Genomic DNA, 21,104 nt, shown 5'->3' on the forward strand with positions numbered 1-21,104 from the left:
TTGATCTCCCACATACAGTATGTTCCAGCTGTTCTTTCAACCCTTGATACTTCTCAATCTTTTCGTGTTCCTTCTTCCTGATGTTGGCGTCAGCTTGAATCACCACATCTATCACCACTGCTCTCTTCTGCTCTTTGTCCACCACCACTATGTCCGGTTAGTTAGCTAGCAGCTGTTTGTCGGTCTGGAAGCTGAAGTCCCACAGGATCTTAGCCTTGTCGTTCTCAACCCCCTTCGGTGATATGTCCCATTGGGATTTGGGTACTTCTAGTCCATACTGGGTACAGATGTTCCTGTACACTATCACAGCTACTTGGTTGTGCTTTTCCATGTATGCTGAGCTGGCGAGCATCTTACACCCTGCTACCACATGCTGGACTTTCTCTGGGGCTTCTCTACATAGCCTGCACCTTGGGTCAGATCTACTGTGGTAGATATTGGCCTCTATTACTCTTGTACATAGGGCCTGTTCTTGTGCTGCCATGATCAGTGCCTCTGTGCTGTCTGTCAGCTAGCTTTATTCAGCCATTGGTAGGTCTTCTTGATATCAGCCACTTCCTCTATCTGATGGTGGTACATGCCGTGTAAGGGCTTGTCCCTCAATGTTGACTCCTCTTCCTCCTCTTCCTCCTCAGCAGAAACCTGTCTAGGGCATTCACTGAGCAGTTCATCTGTCGCGGATACGCCGTCCACACGACAACGCAGACCCAGCGTTTTTTTAAAAATCCACCTCGGCCAGCGTTTTTAAAAAGTTGCGTTTTTGTTCCGGATATCTGCGTTGTCGTGTGGACGGAAGGCGTAAACGCAACAAAAAAGTTGCGTTTTTAAAATATCCGTTATCGTGTGGACGGGGCCTAAGATGGCAAAGTGAACAAGTGATCAGGCTTCCTTGATGAGGCTCAGAATGGCTTATTGACATAACAAAAGGGGCCATTCAAAGGTAGTTAGGAAGTCATGAATGCAATCATTACTGCCTGAGCAGCGCGGCTCTATCTAGTGGACGGATTGCTACAGCCACTGCACTTTATCATGTAATTTTTTTTTTAAGTTATTGTGTGCACCTTATAATCCGGTGCACCTTATATATGAAATAAATTATAAAACAAACAAATTATTGAGGGTGCGCCTTATAGTCCAATGCTGTACTGTATATATATATATATATATATATATATATATATATATATATATATATATATATATATATATATATAGACATTTCTTTCATAACTTATTTATTGTGTAATTTGGTTTTTAAAAATTACTATTACTATATATATTTTAGTAGCAGCTCTACAAAAAAGTGTTTTCTTTCTTCAAGTAAACAAGTTACCAATTTACTGATAAACTCATTCAAATGCTGAGGCGTATATTTTGACGATTGGTCAGTAAGGTTCAGACAATAGCAAACCATCCACCTATCCATCTTCTTAACCCGCTTCATCCGCCATTGCATGTCATGGCGTGCTGGAGCCTACCTCAACCGATATTTCAGTCTTCTGCACATACTGGCTGTGCAGGATCCACTGCCACATAAGTCAGTCGTTAAGTCATTTATCACAATTTAAATGATATGTGGAATTTCAGTAATTCATCTGGACTTCGAAAGCACATATGTTCAGTAAACATGAATTCAAACTCTCATATGTCTTATCTAATATAATTTCATCATCACAATGACTTATCTTGCATCAGGGCTGGAACAGTAAGCCAAGCAACAATGAGGCACTGGTCTCGCCCATTTACCAGCAGTTGAAGGAAGTGACTCATCTGGCTAAGTCAATGTGAACAATAAAACTGTGTTGTATTCACATGGTTCACAGACAAACCTGTTACACCCCACACCTCCGGCTCCACTGCCAATAGCCCCTGAAAAACAAAACAAGGACATGATATTTGTAACGGTTACACGTGTTTAAGCCCAGCTACATTCAGAGTCTGAAAAGAAAACTCTGAAAGAACTCATTATTGATATTGACGACATTTTGTTCTACTCGGGGTACTAAATTTATAGGTCAGGTTCTCATAAATGTTATAATTAATTAATTGGAATTCATGATTATCCACTACACTTTTAATGGAAACTGGACCATTTGTTTTTAAAGGTCAAGTTCACACTGAACTTATGAAGAATTCACATTGGCAACTTTTTGCAAATAGCTTCATTTTGAAGTATTTTATTCTATGCATTTGGAAACTAAAAACAGGAATCAATGAGGAATGATTTTCTCCAGTAGCTTAACTCATTCGTCTCATGAAACATTTGACCACGATGACAGAATTTTGTTTTTCAGCTGAAAACGTTGTGTCCAGTGTCGACAGCTGTTTATATTTCTCCTAGTTCGGAGTAAAATCACTTACTGGCTACATGTAGAAAAACATGGTGAATTAAAATTCCAGTCAGACTTGTTTTACATTGCTGTAGGTCTTCTTTCAACTTAAAATAATTTCTACCAAGAGGATTTAAAAAACAAAAAAACAATGAAAGCTGTGAAAGCTTAAAATAAAAATTAAAAAAACTATTTAAAATCACGAGACAACAGCCTACAGACTTTACTAAAATTCAGTATTACAACTTAAAACTAGGAGACGTGATGTAAAAACCAAATTACATAATAAATAAGTTATGAAAGAAACGTCAAAATATATAATAATAATAATAATAATAATAATAATAGTAATAATAATAATTTTAAAAACCAAATTACACAATAATTAAGTTGTGAAAGAAATGTCTATATATATAATTATTATTATTATAATAATAATAATAATAATAATAATAATAATAATAATAATAATAATAATAATAATAATAATAATAAATTATATATCTAAATAATAAAGTATATGAAAATTTTAGTTTTTATAAGATATTACTGTGTAAATTTTATACCTGACAACTTTTTCTTCTTCCCAGACAAGGTGAGTCAGTCCGTGGATTGTGGGTTTCCAGCTGGAGCACCGGACACGTTGTTCTGACGGCTGGTTGAGAAACGCTCACGAGCGCTCTTGTGACGGTGACGTCCACAGGGTGGTGCTGTGACGGTGACGTCAACAGGGTGCGGTGACGTCCTCCGTAAAAACCGGTTTCCTCACGTCGAAGGTGAACAGTCAGCATTCTTTCTTCAGAGAAGGCGGCTGCCTTAACTGCGCGAGCGTTTACAAATAATAAAGGGTTTTAACGCAACTTTTTCGCTTTTATTTTTTTTGTTTTAATTAATTTATCTTTTTTTTGTCGACAACACATCTACAACACTGACGTTCCTTTTGTGAAGGTACGGTTATTTCCGTCTTGATACTCGTCTGGCGGCTAATGTTAGCCAACCGGTTTGGTTGGCAGTTCGTTTTTTGGGTTATTTTTATATCATATTTGTTAGTTTTTAGGTATTATCGCTAGTAAAGTAAAAGATGGACCAAATGATCTTATGTTCAAGAAAGCCTGAATGATTTTCAACAGTCACTCGCGAATAGTTAGCTAGCTAGTTAGCTTTTAGCTAGCCGGCGGCCTGCTAACAAAACCCAGAGATGTTACGTGAGGAGACATCCGGTATCCGAACAAAGACCTCGTTCAGTCAGCTGATTTGATTCTGGTCTTGATTTGCCTTCAACAATTTCTAAATCTCTAACTTAATAACTACTAATTTAAAGTAATTCATCTGGAAATAAATCGATTGTTCCGTGATTTCACATGTTTACTTTTTTTTTTTAACATCAGCTTTTGTACAGTTGGATATAAGTAGAACCACTAATTTTCAATCGCAGATCTAAATTGGGTCATATTGAAAACATGTTTACGTCGGATCTGAGTAGTTCCGTAAAAAGATCACGCCAGGTCGTGTTCGTTTTCGACTCCGGGTGCGTTCGGTTACAAAACGTTATGGAAAAATACCTCGGAGGAGACATAATGTCATCAAAAACAGCACGTTGTGTCAATATTTTTGCGAAACCTTTCATAACGTTTCGATAACATTCAGCTTTTATCGACAACTTGCGTAGCTCTATCTTTCCGGCTGCCCACCCGCTTTTTAGATCAGGATTATCGTGGACGTCCAACGGAGTACTGTCGAGATTGATTATGTGGGGTAAACAAAATTCTGAAGTTATTTCTTGGGCTCCCCCGAGGGCCTTGGAGAAGGTGGGTCATGTAGAAACAGCACTGAATACCTCGCATGCTGGCGGAAGCATGACCGTGGTAGCTAGGCTAGCAGCTAGTCGACTTGTTTAGACACGTGTAAACGCTGCTCGATGCAGTAAACTAAAATCTTCCCAGTTTTGCAACCGAGACGCGTTGTCATGTGATCTTTTTTTTTTTTATGTACTTTGCTATAATTAAATATTACGTTTCTCCCCCTTCTCCTTCCAGGTCGTTTTTTCCTGCCCTCCTCCTAGAACCTTATTCTTTTCAGATATTCTTTGCCAAGCCGCCAAAGTGGAGAGTGTCGTCGCACCAGGGGGTCCTTCTCGTTTCAGGTACGTATTTATCACTTAAAAATGGAAATCTCACTTCTTCAACAGCTCTCTTAAAGGTCTAGTCTTTTTGTTAAGTTAAAACTTTTTTTTGTATCACAGTGTGGGGGGAGGAGGTGGGGGTGCACCTCAGCACTATCCCAAGACTGCCTGCAACAGGTGATACTATTTATATGTATTATATAATTCTTTTAGCAAGGATTAATGGGGGTGGAGGGGGTCCTACTGCTGTGTCCCATATCACATACTCCTGTCTGTAGACTCGGATACAATGTGGGCTTTTTTTTCTTTAGCATTCATGTTTGCATAACAGATGAATTTCATCACATTAGTGTTCTCTCAAATTGTAAACTGGCACCATGTACTTCCTGGAAAGGACAGCTGCAGCACATTATCATGAACATTGTCACTTGAATTATGTCCCAGCTTTTACATTAAAATGAACAATCCAATATCTACCAAGTGTCATTCAGAATTGTAACTTGTATGTGTAGGTTCTGTTATCTTATGTTGTATAAGCCTCTTCTTTCCTGTTACATATCTAAGATGGCTACCATTCCACACTCAGTTCTTGGGCAGTTTTTTAAGTTTGCCATTTAGGTACTTATCGTGAACTACAATTTTCTGTAGTTGAGAGTGTGAATGTTGTTATGCACTCAGACTGGCCAGGATGAGTATGGATGCATGTGATATGAAACACAGCCCAAGTTTAGTCTCTGAATGCTCGGGTACAGGGTTCTGCAGCACCACAGGGAGGTTTGTGGCTTCATATTTGGGAACTAGAAGTTCTAGTGCTTTAGTGTTATAAGTTCATAACCTTTTTCCTGTAATGAGTGTCAGTCGTCCTAGACATTGTATATCTGTATGAATGAGGTCAACTGGACTTGTAAGAAAAGTTGGAGGATGTTTAAGCCCACCAACACCCTAAGACAGGTGACTCATTCTAGAGAAAAGACCCCCAGATGCGGGCTGAGCGTAGTGCAATGCAGAGGACTGTCGAGGGGAGACAAAACAACCACTCCATAAGTGGATGGTGCAACAAACGGAAGAATTCAACAGTCCATCTGCAGTTGAAGGACACGAGTCATTTTCAAATAAATAAATAAAAAAAGTAAATTTGTTTGAAGACAACAGTCTACACATCTTGACCGGGGAAAAGAGGTTTGAGAGAGGGATTAAAGGAGCCATTCAGGTCAAACTGTGAGGAGCAAACGAACTATGATTCAACCTCCCCAGGATGGGTTATGCAGCCCATAGTTGTAGCCTAAATGGTAGGGTTTTAATGACACCCGTAACTTAATGGTCTCCACGTCTAACTGAATGAAATATATAAAACTCCCCACGAGCCGTACAGAACTAAAGAGACCTCTTGGATGGGAACAATCGTCTTAAAGCTTTTCCTACAAGTCCAGTTGACTTTATTCAACACAGATTTAATTAGTTTTTATGCTTTGATGCCAATACATTGTGAATATAACAATGTGGATTTTTGAATTACAACAAGCTTTGTTTTGCATTTGTTACAGCGAGTTCCTGGGGAAAGCCCCAGGTTCTGCCGTTCAGAGATGGGTACCTTCTCGACACACTGGACGAGATGTTAACTCCTACAGTGACAAAGGACAAAAGGATGAAATCTTTAGGAAAGTGAGAGGGTAGGTTTTGCATTTACATTTATATTTGCTGCAGTTCCACTGGTCATAAAACTGTTTTGTGTTGTCTCAGGTCCCGTCCACACTTAGCAGGATCTTTTTGAGAATGCCAATCTTGTGGAAGTAAAAAATAATTTGCATCCACAAGACATCGTTTCCAAAAAAATCTTGGTCCATGCATAACTGGAAAAGTATGTTGATTAACATTCATAAGCAGAACAAGTTTCGTTTTTTCGTCCCTGATATATGGGTTGTCGTGTGGACTGAAGGTCTAACCAGAGGAAAAAAGATGCGTTTTCAAAAATATCCCGCTACGTGTGGATGGGCCTCAGTTGTAAGACGTACCCCGAATATGTCATTGGAAATTAGTTGATTTCTTTGTAACCTCTTAATCCTCCCTTTTTTTATTAGCATACTCAACAAGTTGACTCCTGAGAAGTTTGACAAATTGTGCCTGGAGCTCCTCAATGTGGGTTTAGATTCAAAACTTGTCCTAAAAGGAATCATCTTGTTGGTAAGTGTCAAGTTGGAAACTTGATTTTGTACCTCAGCCTATGAAACTGACAACTTCTCATATATTTTTTACTTGTTTTAATCAAGATTGTTGACAAAGCCCTCGAGGAGCCCAAGTACAGCCAGTTATACGCTCAGCTATGTCTACGCCTGGCAGACGACACACCGAACTTTGAAGACTCATCAGAAAATCAAGCGCAAAAACATACCAATGTAATATTTTAACTTAAGAATATATATTCATTATCTTGAAAGAGTATTTTAAACTTTTTATTTGTCTTTGGTTAATAGACTTTCAGAAGACTTTTGATTTCCAAACTTCAAGATGAGTTTGAGAACCGTGCCAGAAATGTTGAAAGTAAGACCTTTATATTATACTGTATGTGATACATGTGACAAAATTCATTCATCTATATATGTGTTTAATCTCTCTTCCCCCTCTAGTTTATGACAAACATGACAGCCCACTCACCTCTGAGGAGGAGGAGCAGCGTGTCATCGCAAAGCTCAAGATGCTTGGCAACATCAAATTCATTGGGGAACTTGGCAAACTTAACCTTATCCATGAATCCATCCTTCATAAGTGCATCAAAACGGTGAGACCTGGTGTATAATTCAGGTTGTAATCACAAGTAATATTTATTTAAACTTCATGGCCTTATTGTTCATTAGATGTGTTGAGTCATCTCAACAGCTATGGAGGGGGGAGCAGATTGTGCTGATTGTGTCATATGTTTTAAGCTTTTGGATAAGAAGAAGAAAGTCCAACTTGCGGATATGGGTGAAGATTTGGAATGCCTCTGTCAGATAATGAAAACGGTGGGGCCTAAACTTGACCATGACAAGGCTCGGGTAAGTACGTGAAAATAATCAATTGAGTGTCTTTGCACCACCTTTGCTGTATTTGTTAACACGTATATTCTCATTCCAGTCTTTGATGGATCAGTACTTTGGCCGCATGCGGTCTTTAACAACCAACAAGGAGCTGCCAGCGAGGATCCGTTTCCTGCTGCAGAATACAGTGGAGCTGCGGGACAACAACTGGGCACCTCGCAAGGCACTTGTTGACAATGGACCCAAAACAATCAGTCAAGTTCGTCAGGATGCAGTCAAGGTAAGTCCGTGAGATGACAAACGCATTGGCGTACTGGGCTGGAAGTTTGTCGTCTGAATGCTCTCCTTACTGTAGGACCTGGGGGTTTTTATTCCACCCCCGAATGACGGGATGAGGAATGACTTTTTCATGGAAAACTCCTTCCTGCCAACAAGGATGAAGTTTGACAGGGAAATGATTGGTGGACTGGCTGATATGTTTGGACAAATGCCTGGTATGCTGCAGCACTGTACATATAATAAAACAATGACTGAATGTTTATCTGTTTTTTTTTAATGTAAATTGTATTGTTTTTTTGATAGGAAGTGGCATAGGCACGGGTCCAGGAGTCATTCAGGACCACTATTCCCCCACCATGGGACGACATCGCACACACCCTCACTACAATGGCCATATTGTAAATGGAAACGGCTCACACCAGCCTCCATTTGAAACAGGAAGCAAACCATTCATAAAGCCAAATCAGGTAAGTCTGCATTCTTAATTATTCTGGACTTTCTAGAGGCGAATCTAGATGTCGTCGTTCCTCACTTAATGTCTAACATCTTGTCCATAGGGACACGGCTCACCGGTTTTCAACCATAAACAGATTCACTCGGTGCCAATGCCGTCTAAGGATGTGGCTCCACGCTTCTACAAGAAAGGGAAGGTCAATGCTGATGAGGTAAAACCTGTTTGCACTGATAAACTTACGCTTCTGTATATTTGGGCTTAGTTTTGTAGATCTGAATCATTTTTGTAATGTAGTCTAGGCTTTGTTGAAATGATTCAAAGTGGGATTGCGATTACAACACCATACAGCTGTGTAATCTTGGGAAACTTGTCTTCATTCCTCTAGATCAGCCTGAGGCCAGCTCAGTCCTTCATCTTGAATAAGAAACAAGCTCAGAAGCTGCAGCCACAGATGACTCTGATTTCAGGCCAAAGTTCCCCATTGGGACAGGTATCATTTTTACACTTACAACAAATTGCTTGAAATAAGTTATCCTTCCCAGATTTGACATACTGGTTTGTTTTACTTATCCATAGCTTGGTTTGAAGAGCAGTCCTCCTCCAATTCAGGAAAAACCTGCTAAGTCCATCAAAAAGGCTCCTCCTACAAAAGAAGAGCTGCACAAAATGACTGTAAGTTTAGTTTGCTTCCCTCAACAAACACGCTGTACATGGAGCAAACTGTATCTGATGTTCTCTACCCTGATAGGAGACGATGGTGGCAGAATACCTGAACAACAAGAACATTGACGGGGCAGTGAATATGGTGAAGGAGATGAAGGCCCCAAAACACTTTTTGTGTGAAATGCTGACAAAGATTGTGGTCTACTCCCTGGATCGTTCTAACGAAGACAAGGAACACACAAGTGTCCTGATCCACACACTCTGTACTGAGGGAATTGTCACAAGCGAAAACCTCATGCAGGTCAGTTGTGTAACTTTTAATGTACATCAATTAAATATGAAATCTCGCAGTAACCACCTCATGTTTTTTTATAGGCCTATTTGAGTGTTCTTGATCAGTGTCCCAAGATTGAGGAGGAAATACCTCTGGTGAAGTCCTATCTGGCACGGTTTGCAGCCCGAGCGATCGTTGACGACCTGGTCACCATCACTGACTTAGCCCATCACTTTGAGAATGGTGCGCATTTCCCTCTGTTCCTGCTCTGCCTGCAGCAGATGGTCAAACTGAAGGACCGCGATTGGCTGGCTGACCTGTTCCAGCAGAGTAAGATTAACATGCAGAAAATGCTCCCTGGTACGTCCAAACCCGCTCTGACGAGGCTCATTTAGCGATTGCATGTCAGTCTTCTGTTACTATCGATTTTTTTTTTTTAAAATTCTCTATAGAAATTGACCAGAGCAAAGATAGGATGCTAGAAATTCTGGAGGACAAAGGGCTCAGCTTCCTATTCCCACTCATGAAGCTGGAAAAGGAGCTGCTGAAACAGATAAAAGTAGATCCTTCTCCACAGTCCATCTACAAGTGGATCAAAGAAAACATCTCTCCCAAACTCCACACCGACATTGGTTTTATCAACATCCTCATAACCAGGTACAACAGTGAAAGTCAACTTTTCTTTCAAGTGATTTTTGTCTGTTTGGTTGTTAGTTTTCCTCCAGAAAACATAAGTATTGTGAGCTTGATCATCATGGTGGGTCTTGTCTGCTAGTTTCCTTCAGTATGTTGCTTATGAGGTCAACTCGGATGGTGAAGAGCAGCTTGCAGCACCGAGCAAAGAGCAGCTGGACGAGGAGAAACAACTTCTGCTGTCTTTCAAACCAGTGATGCAGAAGTTCCTGCACGATCACATTAAACTGCAAGTGAGCGCATTGTACGCCTTACAGGTTCACTGCAATGCCAAAAGTTTCCCCAAAGGTATTTTAATGTTTGATGTTCAGTAGAAAAGGTCCAACACGAACCAGTGATTACACATCAGTGCAGAAGCTTCATGGTTGCCATCTTTTTTCAGGCATGCTTCTCCGTTACTTTGTAAACCTTTATGACATGGAAATCATCGAAGAAGAGGCCTTCCTTTCATGGAAAGAAGATGTTAATGAAGAGTATCCTGGGAAGGGCAAAGCATTATTTCAGGTGCTTTTATATTTATTGCAATGACTTTTTTTGGTTTATGTAGTTTAAAAATTACTTCATGGCATCGTCTTTATTTACCGAATAATAAAAGTTGTCTCGTGCTCATTGTGCAGGTGAATCAGTGGCTGACCTGGCTGGAGACAGCAGAAGAGGAGGAGTCTGAGGATGAAGATTACTAAGTAGCAGGCCATGTGTTTATAGGATACAATGAGTCGCTCATTTAAGAATCTTTCAGAACCACTGTTACAATGCATTCCACTGAAGTGTTTTTCCCCATCTGGCCAGCATCTCATCAAACTTAAAATTTCTGCTTTTCCTTTGGATTTTCAATCCTGTTTGTCCTCCAGCATTTTTATTTGAACTTTTTCAATCATCTTGGGTTTTGTTTTCTTAAACGTAAGCATGATTGTGCAGGAAACTGTACCAGCACCAAAACCTGCCCTTTTTATCACCTTTCACATCTGGTAGGAGTCACCAAGTGCTGCCACAGCTGTAACGGTTTACAGAGAGAAAACTTGCAAATTGCAAACGCTTCTCTCGTTTTAACTGCATTTTTAATCAGTTTTTAAATGCACTTTGCTCAACATCGTGAGTCGTTGCAATATTAAGATTCACTTTGATTTATTGAAACAATCCTAAGTTGCAATTTTGGACTGTCACATTTAGAGTGGTTTTATTTTGCTTAAGTCAAACTGTCTGAAAATGCTTAGCAATCTGGAGTTGATGTCGGATGGTGTGATTTGTTAGCGCAGTGATTTCAGTTTTCTCAACATTTAGTTTAATGGCTCGAGCTTTTTATGTACAAATCTTTGTGCCGTTAAGAATCTTATCTTTGTGGCCTTTAATTTATCAATTCATATGGATATACCTCTAATGTATCTCGGACTGTACTTGAATGTCTCACTTTTATCTGAGACAGCCAAAGCTTAGTTACCAGTACTAGAGTTGTTCACCAAGTGTGGAAATTTTTGTGTCCGTTTGTCACGTTTTTAAATTGTCTTTTTATCTTCATGAATTTAAGAGTGAATCGTATGTGCACACTTGCTTTTAGAGTGTAAGTGGTAAGTATAAGAAATCAAGTGTACAAATACAAAAACCTTGAATAAAGTTCAAATCGTTCATCTTGGGTTTTGTCTGTTTCTTAGTGGGTAATATTGGGACGTCGGTCATGAAACTTGTTCAGGTCCTCCAATTATAAAACCTTTATTTGGTTATAATTTGGAATCCATTGATCAGGTTTAAAACTTCAAACAATGAGATCCTCGACGGTTCCAACTGAAGTCAGCCCAGGACGGGGAAACAAATGGCTTGACTACAAAGAACAGGAGGTTGTTTGTACAGAAATGAGTCGCTGAGCTACGATAAAACTAAAGGCCGGGGTCAAAAAACCTGGTTTCTTGAATTGTTTTACATGAAATACATATTCTGTAGAAGTCATTGGCTCATACCTAGAAATCAGTTTTATACAAATGTCTACGATTAAGTTCATTCAATCTAGATACGTTTAAAAAACATTCATCTTGTATGAAATATTTTACTTACATGTCAGAATGGACTGAAAACAAGCTGACAGTGTTTCTCTGTTGTGTCTACCTGTGATACATGAGCCGTCAAAAAACCTTATGTCACCCTCTACAACATAAAATACACGTCTACACCTTTAAATTTATAGCATTTGATCCATGTTCCCAAACAATAAGTGAAAAGGGCAGATAACTGCTCTTTTTCTTTTTTTAAAAAAACCTTTCCTGGCTGAAGTTGACGTTCTAATTAACAGAAATTTTCTTACATCGACAAAATAAAAAAGCAGATTTAGGGCGATTTGTTACTAAAATCAGCAGAGTCTGAGGAAGATTTGACATTCTAATCACTGTCATCGTCTTCGTTATTGGAGCCTTCGGGTTCAGAGCCATTGTCAGAGCGACGCGGAGAGCCCTCATTTTCTGATCCCGGATCAGATCTTCTGTCCGACCCGGCGTCAGACGCTGCTGCCGGCGAGCCGGGCCGAGACTCATCCTCTGATCCTGACCGACTCCTCTTGCTCTCATCGTCAGACTGCTCCGAGTCAGACTGCTGTTGTCCTCTCTTCTTCACTGGACGGTCACTTCCAGAGTCATCATCATCAGAGCCTGCGGAGCGCCGAGGGCTGCCCGCCTCGCTGCCAGATTGGTTTCTACCTCCGTCGGACTCGCTGTCAGACGCGATGCGCTTCCTGTGGCCGCCTTCCTCCTCAGATCCCGACCCGCTGTCTCTTTGCTGTCTACTTGGGAGAAAAGATCAACTAATGACTGCAAAACCTCCTCCAGTTGAAAATCACTCTGGAAAAGTTATGGTCTTACCTGTCTTCAGCAATTTTCAGTCCATCCTCATCTGAGGAGGAATCAGAAGAGGAGATGATGGCCTTCGACTTGATCTTCCCTTTGAGAGATGGTGGGAGACGCTCAGGCTGGGACTGGAACCAAAATACACCAAGAAGACATTTCAATAATGTTTCAACAGCATAAATAATGCAAAGAAACACGGGCAAACAAACAAAACTACGGACCTTTTCAAACCTCTTGCGTTCTTTGGGCTTACGCTGCTTCTTGGGCTGTGTTGCTCCTTCCTCATCATCGCTGTCATCATCACCTCCTTTAGTGGACCTGACATGAGGGACATTGGTTCTCAGTCTCTTGTTCAGCACTCAAAATAAACCACAACCCGACACTCACCTCCTCCTCTTCTTGCGTGATTTCTTTTCTCCATCCTCACCCTCCTCCGGCTCGCTGCCGCTACCGCCCTTCCTCCTCCTCTTCTTCTTCAGCGGCAGGTCTTCGTCAGAGTCATCGTTGACAAACTCATCCATGTCACCTCCCTTCTTACGCTTTAAGACAATGAATGAGGACATTTGTCATCTTGGCTGAATTCAGGCTAATATTGAAGACGTTTAGTCAGGATGAAGACTCACGCGGCCTCCTCCTCCTCCACCCTTCTTCTTTTCTTTGGACATGTCCTTTGAGCCCTCTGCGAAGCTGAGCAGGTTCTTGGTTTTCTCCACATACAAGGCTCTCTGCTCCAGGAGCTTCTTCTGCTCCTCCACCTCTCTAGTCCTCTTTTCTTCCTGAGCAGGTTTGAAAGTCACAATCCAACTTATTATGAACAAAAACTCCATAGCAGATTAAAAAAAAATGACGGTCTGGTTCCGATGAGCTGCTACCAGCTAGTTTCACCATTCTAAGAACCAACACCCCAGGGTACCTGTTCTTTCAACATCTGCTGACGCAGCATGTCCCTCTCCTGTTCTTGTTTGGCACGAAGCTCCTTCTCCTCCTCATCCTGCTTCCTGGCTCGGGCCACGTGATACTGAGCCTGACTCAGCAGGTCAGAACACTGCCTGCAATCCCACAACACACCCCAAGACCCGGTGGTATTATATAAACGATCAGTAGCTCCTGATTTCTAGCTCTATTTGTCACCATAGTGACAAAATGAAGATCAGCTACCATAATGACAGTGTATATTGATCCAGAAACATTATCTGGATGTGCCTTTACAAATAAATAACGCGTTAAGTAGATTAATTAATTACGCTGCAAATTAACACGCTATAAAAATTAACGCAATTAATCGCGAGTGGCAAGTCAATGTGCAAGCATTTTAAATTTGGCCCATTGAGGGACCCGTAGGCTGCAGTGACGTCACTTCCTACCTGCGCCACTAGTCAAAAGCAGAGGGACTGACAACAGAGATGGACGCGACACAGGAGAGCGAGGTAAGACCACTCGGACCTTTGGGCGGAAAGTTTCTTTATAAAAAGAATGGGACCATCAACAAAAACGCAGTGATTCTGCCCTGTAGACGCCTCCGTCAGTCTGCCCCAGGGCTGCTGTGGCTACACACGTAGTTACCATCACCAAGTATGAATGAGGAGTGAATGAATAATGGATCCGATGTAAAGCGTCTTCGAGTGTCCAGAAAAGCGCTATATAAATCTAATCCATTATTATTATCCTTAGTGTTATTATTTGTACCTTTTGTAAAAGAGAATCTTCATATCACCGAAGCAGCTCCAGCCTAAAGTATCATTTAAATGCAAAACATGTCAAGGACACAGAGTTGTCTGTTGTCAGTTCCTGTAACGTTAGCTTAGGAAAAGCCTGTTGGCATCTTGCCATTTAGTTGCCTTGTTTGGAGGCATGTTATGCTATTCATTTTGAATTGCTGTGTTGAGTCAGCTTTAGTATTCATTTTGATTCAGAGTCTGCTTATGTGCCTATCTGAGACTCAGCCTTATTTTATTTCTGAATTGTATTTATTTTATTTAACTGTATTTGTATTGCATTTTTGAGAAAAGCACCTGGCCTAACTGGTTTGATGATGTGCTCAGCCATTTTTCTTTTGAATTTCATTTATAAAGCACAGTTAACCAATAAAAACGTTGATTTCAAATCTTCTCTTCTTGGTGTATTCTATTGATTAGTCATGCACTACAATTTTGTAATGTCGTAGAATTTAAATTCTGTATTTGGGGACCTTTAGCAGGTATGAGATTAAAATGTGATTGATTAGATTAATTACAAATCCTGTAATTAATTAGATAAATTTCTTTGATCGCCTGACAGCACTAAAATAAATGAATCAATACACTTCATCAGTATGAGTTAAATCATAATTTAGGAATTTACTTCCTGAGACATTAGGGAATATATCTTAAATGGCCAAACCAAAAATTTTGCTTGTTCCTGATGTAGATCCAGACACTAATTTGTAAAATTTTGCAGATTTGTCTCTGGCAACTTTGAACTTTCACAAAATAGTTTGAAGCCTATCAAGTCACAAAGAAACAAACAGGTGAAACTCTCACCTCCTTGGCAGATGTTATTATAGTCATAAATTATTGCAGGTGTTCCTTGAAAATAAAAAAGCAGCCTTCAGAGCATATGAAATTGTGATGAGAGTAAATCCTGACTGACCTCGCCTCTGAAGCAGCGAGCGCGAGGTCAAACCTCATCTTGTCTCCGGCCTTGCTGAGGTAGCTGAAATATCTGTGAAGAGGAGGCGAAAGAGGGAGATTGCAGGATAAGACAAAACGAGATCCTGAGGCTCAGACTGAAAGAAAAGGAATGAATTACTTCTAGTCAGACCGCCTCACCTGTGTGCCAGTTCCAGCTCTTTCACAGCACTGAGCACAGCCTTCAAGTTGCTCTTCTCATCTTTCAGCACCAGCGTGGCCAGCCTCTGGAGCACCAGGGCCACATTGAACATCAGAACCGTGTCACTGGGTGCTACATGACGGGCCTGGTTGAAAACACATCAAAGAGAGAGTCACGCACTACTTCATTAGGTTGCATTAAATAAAAGAATTTATCCTTCCTGTCACCTTCAGCAGCATCTGCTTGCACTCCTGGAGTTTCCCACATTTGAAGAGTGCTCTGGCGAGATAGAGCAGCACCTCAGTGTTCTGGTACTTGTAGAATTTCTTCAAGCAGTTCTCATACTGTTGGAACACAATAACATTCTTTTGTTGTTCATACAAAAGCACACAGATGATAATGTCTTTATGTAATCACGAGTGAGGCTCTCACCATCTGCACGGCGCTGATGTACTGCTTCTGTTCTACGTAGATGTGAGCCAGATTTAGCCAAACGTCGCTGATGTCTGCCGTGGCCTCCCTGACCTGAGCAAACACATCTCGAGCCTCTCGGAAGTAGCCCTTGTGGGCCAGGACGGCTCCTGGTCACAAAACATTCCATTTATAATACCGGTACTTCAAATATAAATTCTGAACAAATTTAAGAACTAGAAAAAGGCTCAACGGACCAATGCCATTGGCTGCATAGAGGTTCTTGGGGTCATTTCGCAGCACTTGTTTATATATCGCCAGTGCTCGATCCTGGTGTCTCTTTTCCTGTCAAGGCAAAAAAGAAAAACAGGATTTTAGGAGACCAACAACAAAAAAGACATCCGAGTCAAGTCTGTACTCTTGTTTAACTTCATGCTACTCACTTCTTCCAAATGAAATGTCCTAAATTTACTTGTTTGTTTTTTTTCCAGAAATCTTTCTACTACAGTTTCTTATTCAACTGTGTCGGTTTGGAGAAACAAATTCTTACTTTACCCATAATTAAAGACTAAGTCCAACTTAATATAGTCAAAAAATTAAACATCTAAAATCCTAACTGCTCCTTACATTTGAGCTAAAATCAAAGTCTACTTTCATATGCTTAATTTCAACAATAAACCATTTTAAATCAACAGGCTGCAGCTCATTGAAGTGTGTTTGTTTTATCCACCTACACAAACCAATTCCAGAGAAACAATTTTCAGCAAATGGCTCTAATTTTCTCATTTAGTTATTTTTGGAAGTGCTTATGAAAAGAAAACATCAGGCAGCACCTTTTCTCTGTCTCTGGTGGGCTGGTGTAGAGTCTGCAGCCACACATTGCCCAAAGCCAACATAGAGTAGGTGTCATTCTGCGTGGATGGCTGCTTCAGAATGCGCTCAAACTTCTTTTGACCAGGTCCCCATTCCTGCTTGGCGAGGTGAAGGTTCCCTATCAGGGACCAGGCGTCTGGGTGATCCTTCAGCAAACAGAAGACATCAGATGAACACTGCAAGCAGATTTTTGTTCTATTGTTGCTGTTATTCACTCGCTACAAACGACAGAGTACCTGATTAATCTGCAGCGCCTCTTTAAACCAATCAGAAGCTTCGTAGAAATTTCCTTTGTCGCGTGCCATCGCTCCAAGACGCAAATAACCTACAGACCGTAAACATTTTCAACACAGTACAAAACATTTTCTTTTGCGATAAACGTACGTTGTGTGATATTGCGTACAGTCCACATAGTTGGGATGTTCTCTCAGGATGTTTTTGTACAGTTTTTCCGCTTCATGGAATTCACACATCGCCTCGTAGAGGCGGGCTAGATTGTAAGAGGTGGTCACAGAAATGGCGTTGTAGTAATGCTCATCATGCTCTCCTTCAGCTTTGGCTCGCTCAAGAGATGCAAGAAAGTATTTCTGTGGGAGAAGAGACATGACAGGACATGACCGCCACGCTTCAAATACCACAGATGTTGTATATTTAATGCACAATGTGAAATGTGTGGGACAATCATAGAAAAAATTTGATTTGAAATAAGTCTGCGAGCTACCTTAGCCTCTCCGAGGTTGCCCAGTCTGAAGTGAAGAGCCCCCAGGTTGTTGAGGATCTCAGGAGGAACGTCAGCCTGTACCTTCTCCTGCAGGATGCGCGTGGCTGTACCGTACGCCGAAAGCGCTCCCTGAATGTCCGTCTGCTCCAGGATCTGAGCCAGTTCAATCCAAGCCTCCACATCATCAGGGTACTGCTCCGTCACCTTTTTCAAATGACCCTAGAAAACCAAAATGAATTGTTCTCTTCAGCACATGACTCCAGACGCATTTGAGATACAAGCACGGTCACATATTCGTAAGGCTAACAACACAGGAATAGCAAAACTAAATGTTGATCTAATAATCTTCAGAATTAACATACTTTGGCAATGTCTCTTTTTTCCTGATCGTCAGATGTTGCATAGAGTGAACCCAGAATTTTCATTGTTTCGTAGTTGTTGGGGTAGGCCTTCAGAACCTTTTCAAAGCACTGTGCTGCGTTCTCCTTGTCCCTCCGATACACATACATCTGACCAAGACCAAAGAAGGGCAAAACAAAGGTAGACGACGCAAACTGGGTGGCCTGATAATAATACTGAAAAGCCTGGTCGTAGTCCTCCTAAAGAGAAAAAGGGAGAACAGAGATGTCAGAAATTTATATCACAATTAACAATCTGCACTGCCTCAGGTTCCGTAATAGAATATATAATAACATCTTACCTGCACGTGAAACGAACGAGCTAACTGGTAGCAGCTTTCAGCCTGCATGGCCTCAACCTCTGTATTATGGAAAGCATGAAGCGCCAGATGCTGCACTTTACTGTAATCCTGACAATCGGTACAAAACAAGCCAGTGTGAACAGTTGAACAACCCTGGATCCAACTAGTCACTGCTTTGATGACAGCCACGCTACCTTTTTAAAGAAGAAGTGGTTGGCAAGGTGGTTGAGCACCATGGGGTTGCTGGGGTCGATGGTGTAGGCCCGCGACAGCAGCTGCACTCCATTTTTAATGGAATCTGCCTCCTTGTTGTTGAGCTCTAAAACTGCCAAACCAACAAGAGCTCCCACACACTTTGAATTTAGCTCTAGGGCTCGACCGAAAGCCAAGCGAGCCTTCTCCAGTTTGTTGAGCTTGACAAAACAATGGCCCATCCCCAACCTCACCTCAGCTAGACGGAAACACAACAGCAAGGCAGATTAGGAATAATCCAAAACTTCAGAAGCAGTAAGAGACAGATCCTGACCATTACATCAACCAATATTCACTTATCACAGTATCAATGTTGGTAAACACGAAAAAAGAAATCACATGATTACTGGTTTCAAATTTATGTATATTTACAAAGGTATACATATAGTTATTATAGTTATTGTGTTAAAATATATCAAAATCCAATTTTCTGACTCCTATTAATGATATCTGCACCAGCTGGACTCCATCAGCAACGATAAGGAGTATTAACATCAGAATGGTCATACAGGATTGTATAGTGAGGATGTTCACCTGGGCAGCCAGGGTTTGTACGCAGAGCCTTTTTGTAATATGCCAACGCTCCTCTGTAATCCTTTTTATTGAAGGAGATGCACGCCTTACCTGGTGAATAAAAATGATATCATTACTGCAGTGAATCGATCACAGAGATCAAGATTAATACTTGATTTTTATATTTCTTACCAAGCAAGGCAGGAATGTTGTTGGTGGACTGATTGAGGACAAAGTGGAACTGAGCATCAGCCTGGTCCATCTTGTCTCCTTCCAGCAGGCAGAAACAGGCTCGCCCCAACAAATGGTTCTGACAGAGGTAAAAGCTTGTTATATTTATCCTAATCATCAACATTGTTGGAGTCGTAGATTTTTGTGATCTCAATCTCAACATCGCCTGATCTGACAAACTTTTCTCTTACCTGATCATACATAATGATCTTGTCTGCCATGGTATACAGCAGAGTAGCCTGTGTGATGAGCTCCTTCTTGGCATCTTTGTTTTTCTCTTTACGCGCTTGCTGGACATAGTAAGCTGCCAGTGTGTCGAGACAGGTCATCTGATCCTTCTCATGGTCTCTGTAATCCAGGTTTCCATCGATACGAGCCGCCTCTAAAAGTTTGACAAAATCCTCTGTTTTGCCCTGCTTGTAGTACTCCAACTGAAAACAAAGAAAACAGAAAGCAAAAAGTGCAAATGGGTTGAATGAAACAACGAAACAGTCTGTAGTAGTAGGTCCACTCCCTCACCGCCAAAGCAATCCATATGTGCAGCTGGGTATGTTCCTGCTTCAAGATACTGATGACCTCATCTCCTTCTGGCAGCTGATCAAAATCAAGCTCGATGACCTATAAGACACAAGTCACACAATGTTGTCAGAAAAAAAGTCATTGAAGAAGCTGTGAATGCTGAATAATATCAATGTGTCAAAAGAACAGCTCATGTTGTTGTGCCTCCATAACATTCCAGGAAAAATCAGAAAGTAGTGAATGATGTAAATCAATTTGAATAATTATTTTCTGATATGATCAGTAACACAAGGTGGTCATAAACCTGAATAATAAAAACCCACTATAGTCTTATTAACAAATACACAGTACTCCACTTATTAAAACATAGCTCTAGGCACGCAAGATTTTTCTCTTTCATTTACAATCTGTCAATACAACAGTGAAAGAAAATAAATTATGACCTTTACAAAACACATTTGCACTAAAGTAAAAAAAATCTGATTGGTGTTTTTCAATAGCTTGGCCACTTGCGATACGAATGTGATGTATTAAATTCAACATATGAAATTAAAAAGAGCATCTGAGCTCCTTGTAGTGTTGACAGCCTTACTATAAATATTTATCTGACTTAACGTCAGATAAATGCATAAAGATGGTTAGGGTTAAGAGCATTACCAATAATGTTGTAGGTGAAAGTAGATATAAGACGTGGACAATAATTTCGCCATGTTCTCAAATTTAAAGATTATCATTAGCAAACAAATTCAACGCGTCTGATTCGCTACGAGCGGCAATTGAGGAAAAATAATTAAATGTCTCAACAAATAATTCCATTAACATTAAAATTGATAATTATCAGCGAAGAAAAACGTCAGACGGAATTTCGAGTACATATTGTAACGTTAATGTTATTTCGAAGTCAAGACTGCTGTGTTGTACAGAACTGTATGATAGCTAAACTTAGCATACATGGCTAGAAGCACAGCGAGCTTCACGGAGTCGAACATTCACCGTAAGATAAGTTGACTCATATCAGGTCGGTCTTACCTCATCTGTGTCCCGTAAAGGGATCTCAATAGAGCCCCGAGACATTTCAACAGCACGAAGATCTGCTAGCAGTCAGATCTGTAACAAATATAAAAATAACCAGCCTGCTGTCTTCCGTTAGGATATGCACACGAACGGTGCAGCAGAAATTGTGTCCGGCTTGACCGACATGGATGATAGAAAGGTTCCCCAGGTAGAAAAATCATTAAAGCATAGCCGTGGTACGGAAGACGATTAGGGTCAAAAAGATAGAATTTTTACAATTCTCAGAATTACGATGGTAAAAAATCTATCTATCTATCTATGTATCTATCTATCTATCTATCTATCTATCTATCTATCTATCTATCTATCTATCTATCTATCTATCTATCTATCTATCTATCTATC

The 21,104-nt window shown here is 40.6% G+C and overlaps 2 protein-coding genes across 3 annotated transcripts; one reads left to right on the plus strand and one right to left on the minus strand.

Annotated features, from left to right (window-relative positions):
* Window positions 1-4,366: 4,366 nt before the first annotated feature.
* eif4g2a (eukaryotic translation initiation factor 4, gamma 2a) lies at window positions 4,367-11,452 on the plus strand. The gene is made up of 19 exons (XM_068322869.1): window positions 4,367-4,473; window positions 5,997-6,122; window positions 6,531-6,633; window positions 6,720-6,845; window positions 6,924-6,990; window positions 7,077-7,228; window positions 7,374-7,484; window positions 7,564-7,746; window positions 7,822-7,960; window positions 8,049-8,212; window positions 8,303-8,410; window positions 8,585-8,689; window positions 8,776-8,871; window positions 8,948-9,163; window positions 9,238-9,496; window positions 9,589-9,793; window positions 9,912-10,117; window positions 10,212-10,333; window positions 10,447-11,452. The coding sequence occupies exons 6-19, from the start codon at window positions 7,145-7,147 to the stop codon at window positions 10,510-10,512; spliced, it is 2,064 nt and encodes a 687-aa protein (XP_068178970.1). The 5' UTR covers window positions 4,367-4,473; window positions 5,997-6,122; window positions 6,531-6,633; window positions 6,720-6,845; window positions 6,924-6,990; window positions 7,077-7,144; the 3' UTR covers window positions 10,513-11,452.
* On the minus strand, window positions 10,444-20,873 carry ctr9 (CTR9 homolog, Paf1/RNA polymerase II complex component). 2 transcript variants are annotated; one of them, XM_068322848.1, is made up of 23 exons: window positions 20,715-20,873; window positions 19,686-19,784; window positions 19,358-19,597; window positions 19,128-19,245; window positions 18,957-19,046; window positions 18,365-18,621; window positions 18,171-18,278; window positions 17,833-18,069; window positions 17,471-17,689; window positions 17,153-17,336; window positions 16,986-17,074; window positions 16,710-16,895; window positions 16,134-16,221; window positions 15,898-16,046; window positions 15,693-15,809; window positions 15,465-15,610; window positions 15,286-15,357; window positions 13,571-13,706; window positions 13,281-13,433; window positions 13,045-13,196; window positions 12,879-12,975; window positions 12,673-12,785; window positions 10,444-12,596 (listed from the first exon to the last, which is right to left on the minus strand). In XM_068322848.1, exons 1-23 carry the CDS (start codon window positions 20,757-20,759, stop codon window positions 12,197-12,199), a joined length of 3,495 nt encoding a protein of 1,164 aa, XP_068178949.1. In that variant the 5' UTR covers window positions 20,760-20,873; the 3' UTR covers window positions 10,444-12,196. The 2 variants fall into 2 exon arrangements, with proteins under 2 accessions (XP_068178949.1, XP_068178955.1); XM_068322854.1 differs by having other exon boundaries at window positions 10,444-12,593; window positions 20,715-20,872.
* Between the last annotated feature and the right edge of the window lie 231 nt (window positions 20,874-21,104).

This window comes from Antennarius striatus, chromosome 1, assembly GCF_040054535.1.
Source record: "Antennarius striatus isolate MH-2024 chromosome 1, ASM4005453v1, whole genome shotgun sequence".
Classification (NCBI taxonomy): domain Eukaryota; kingdom Metazoa; phylum Chordata; class Actinopteri; order Lophiiformes; family Antennariidae; genus Antennarius; species Antennarius striatus.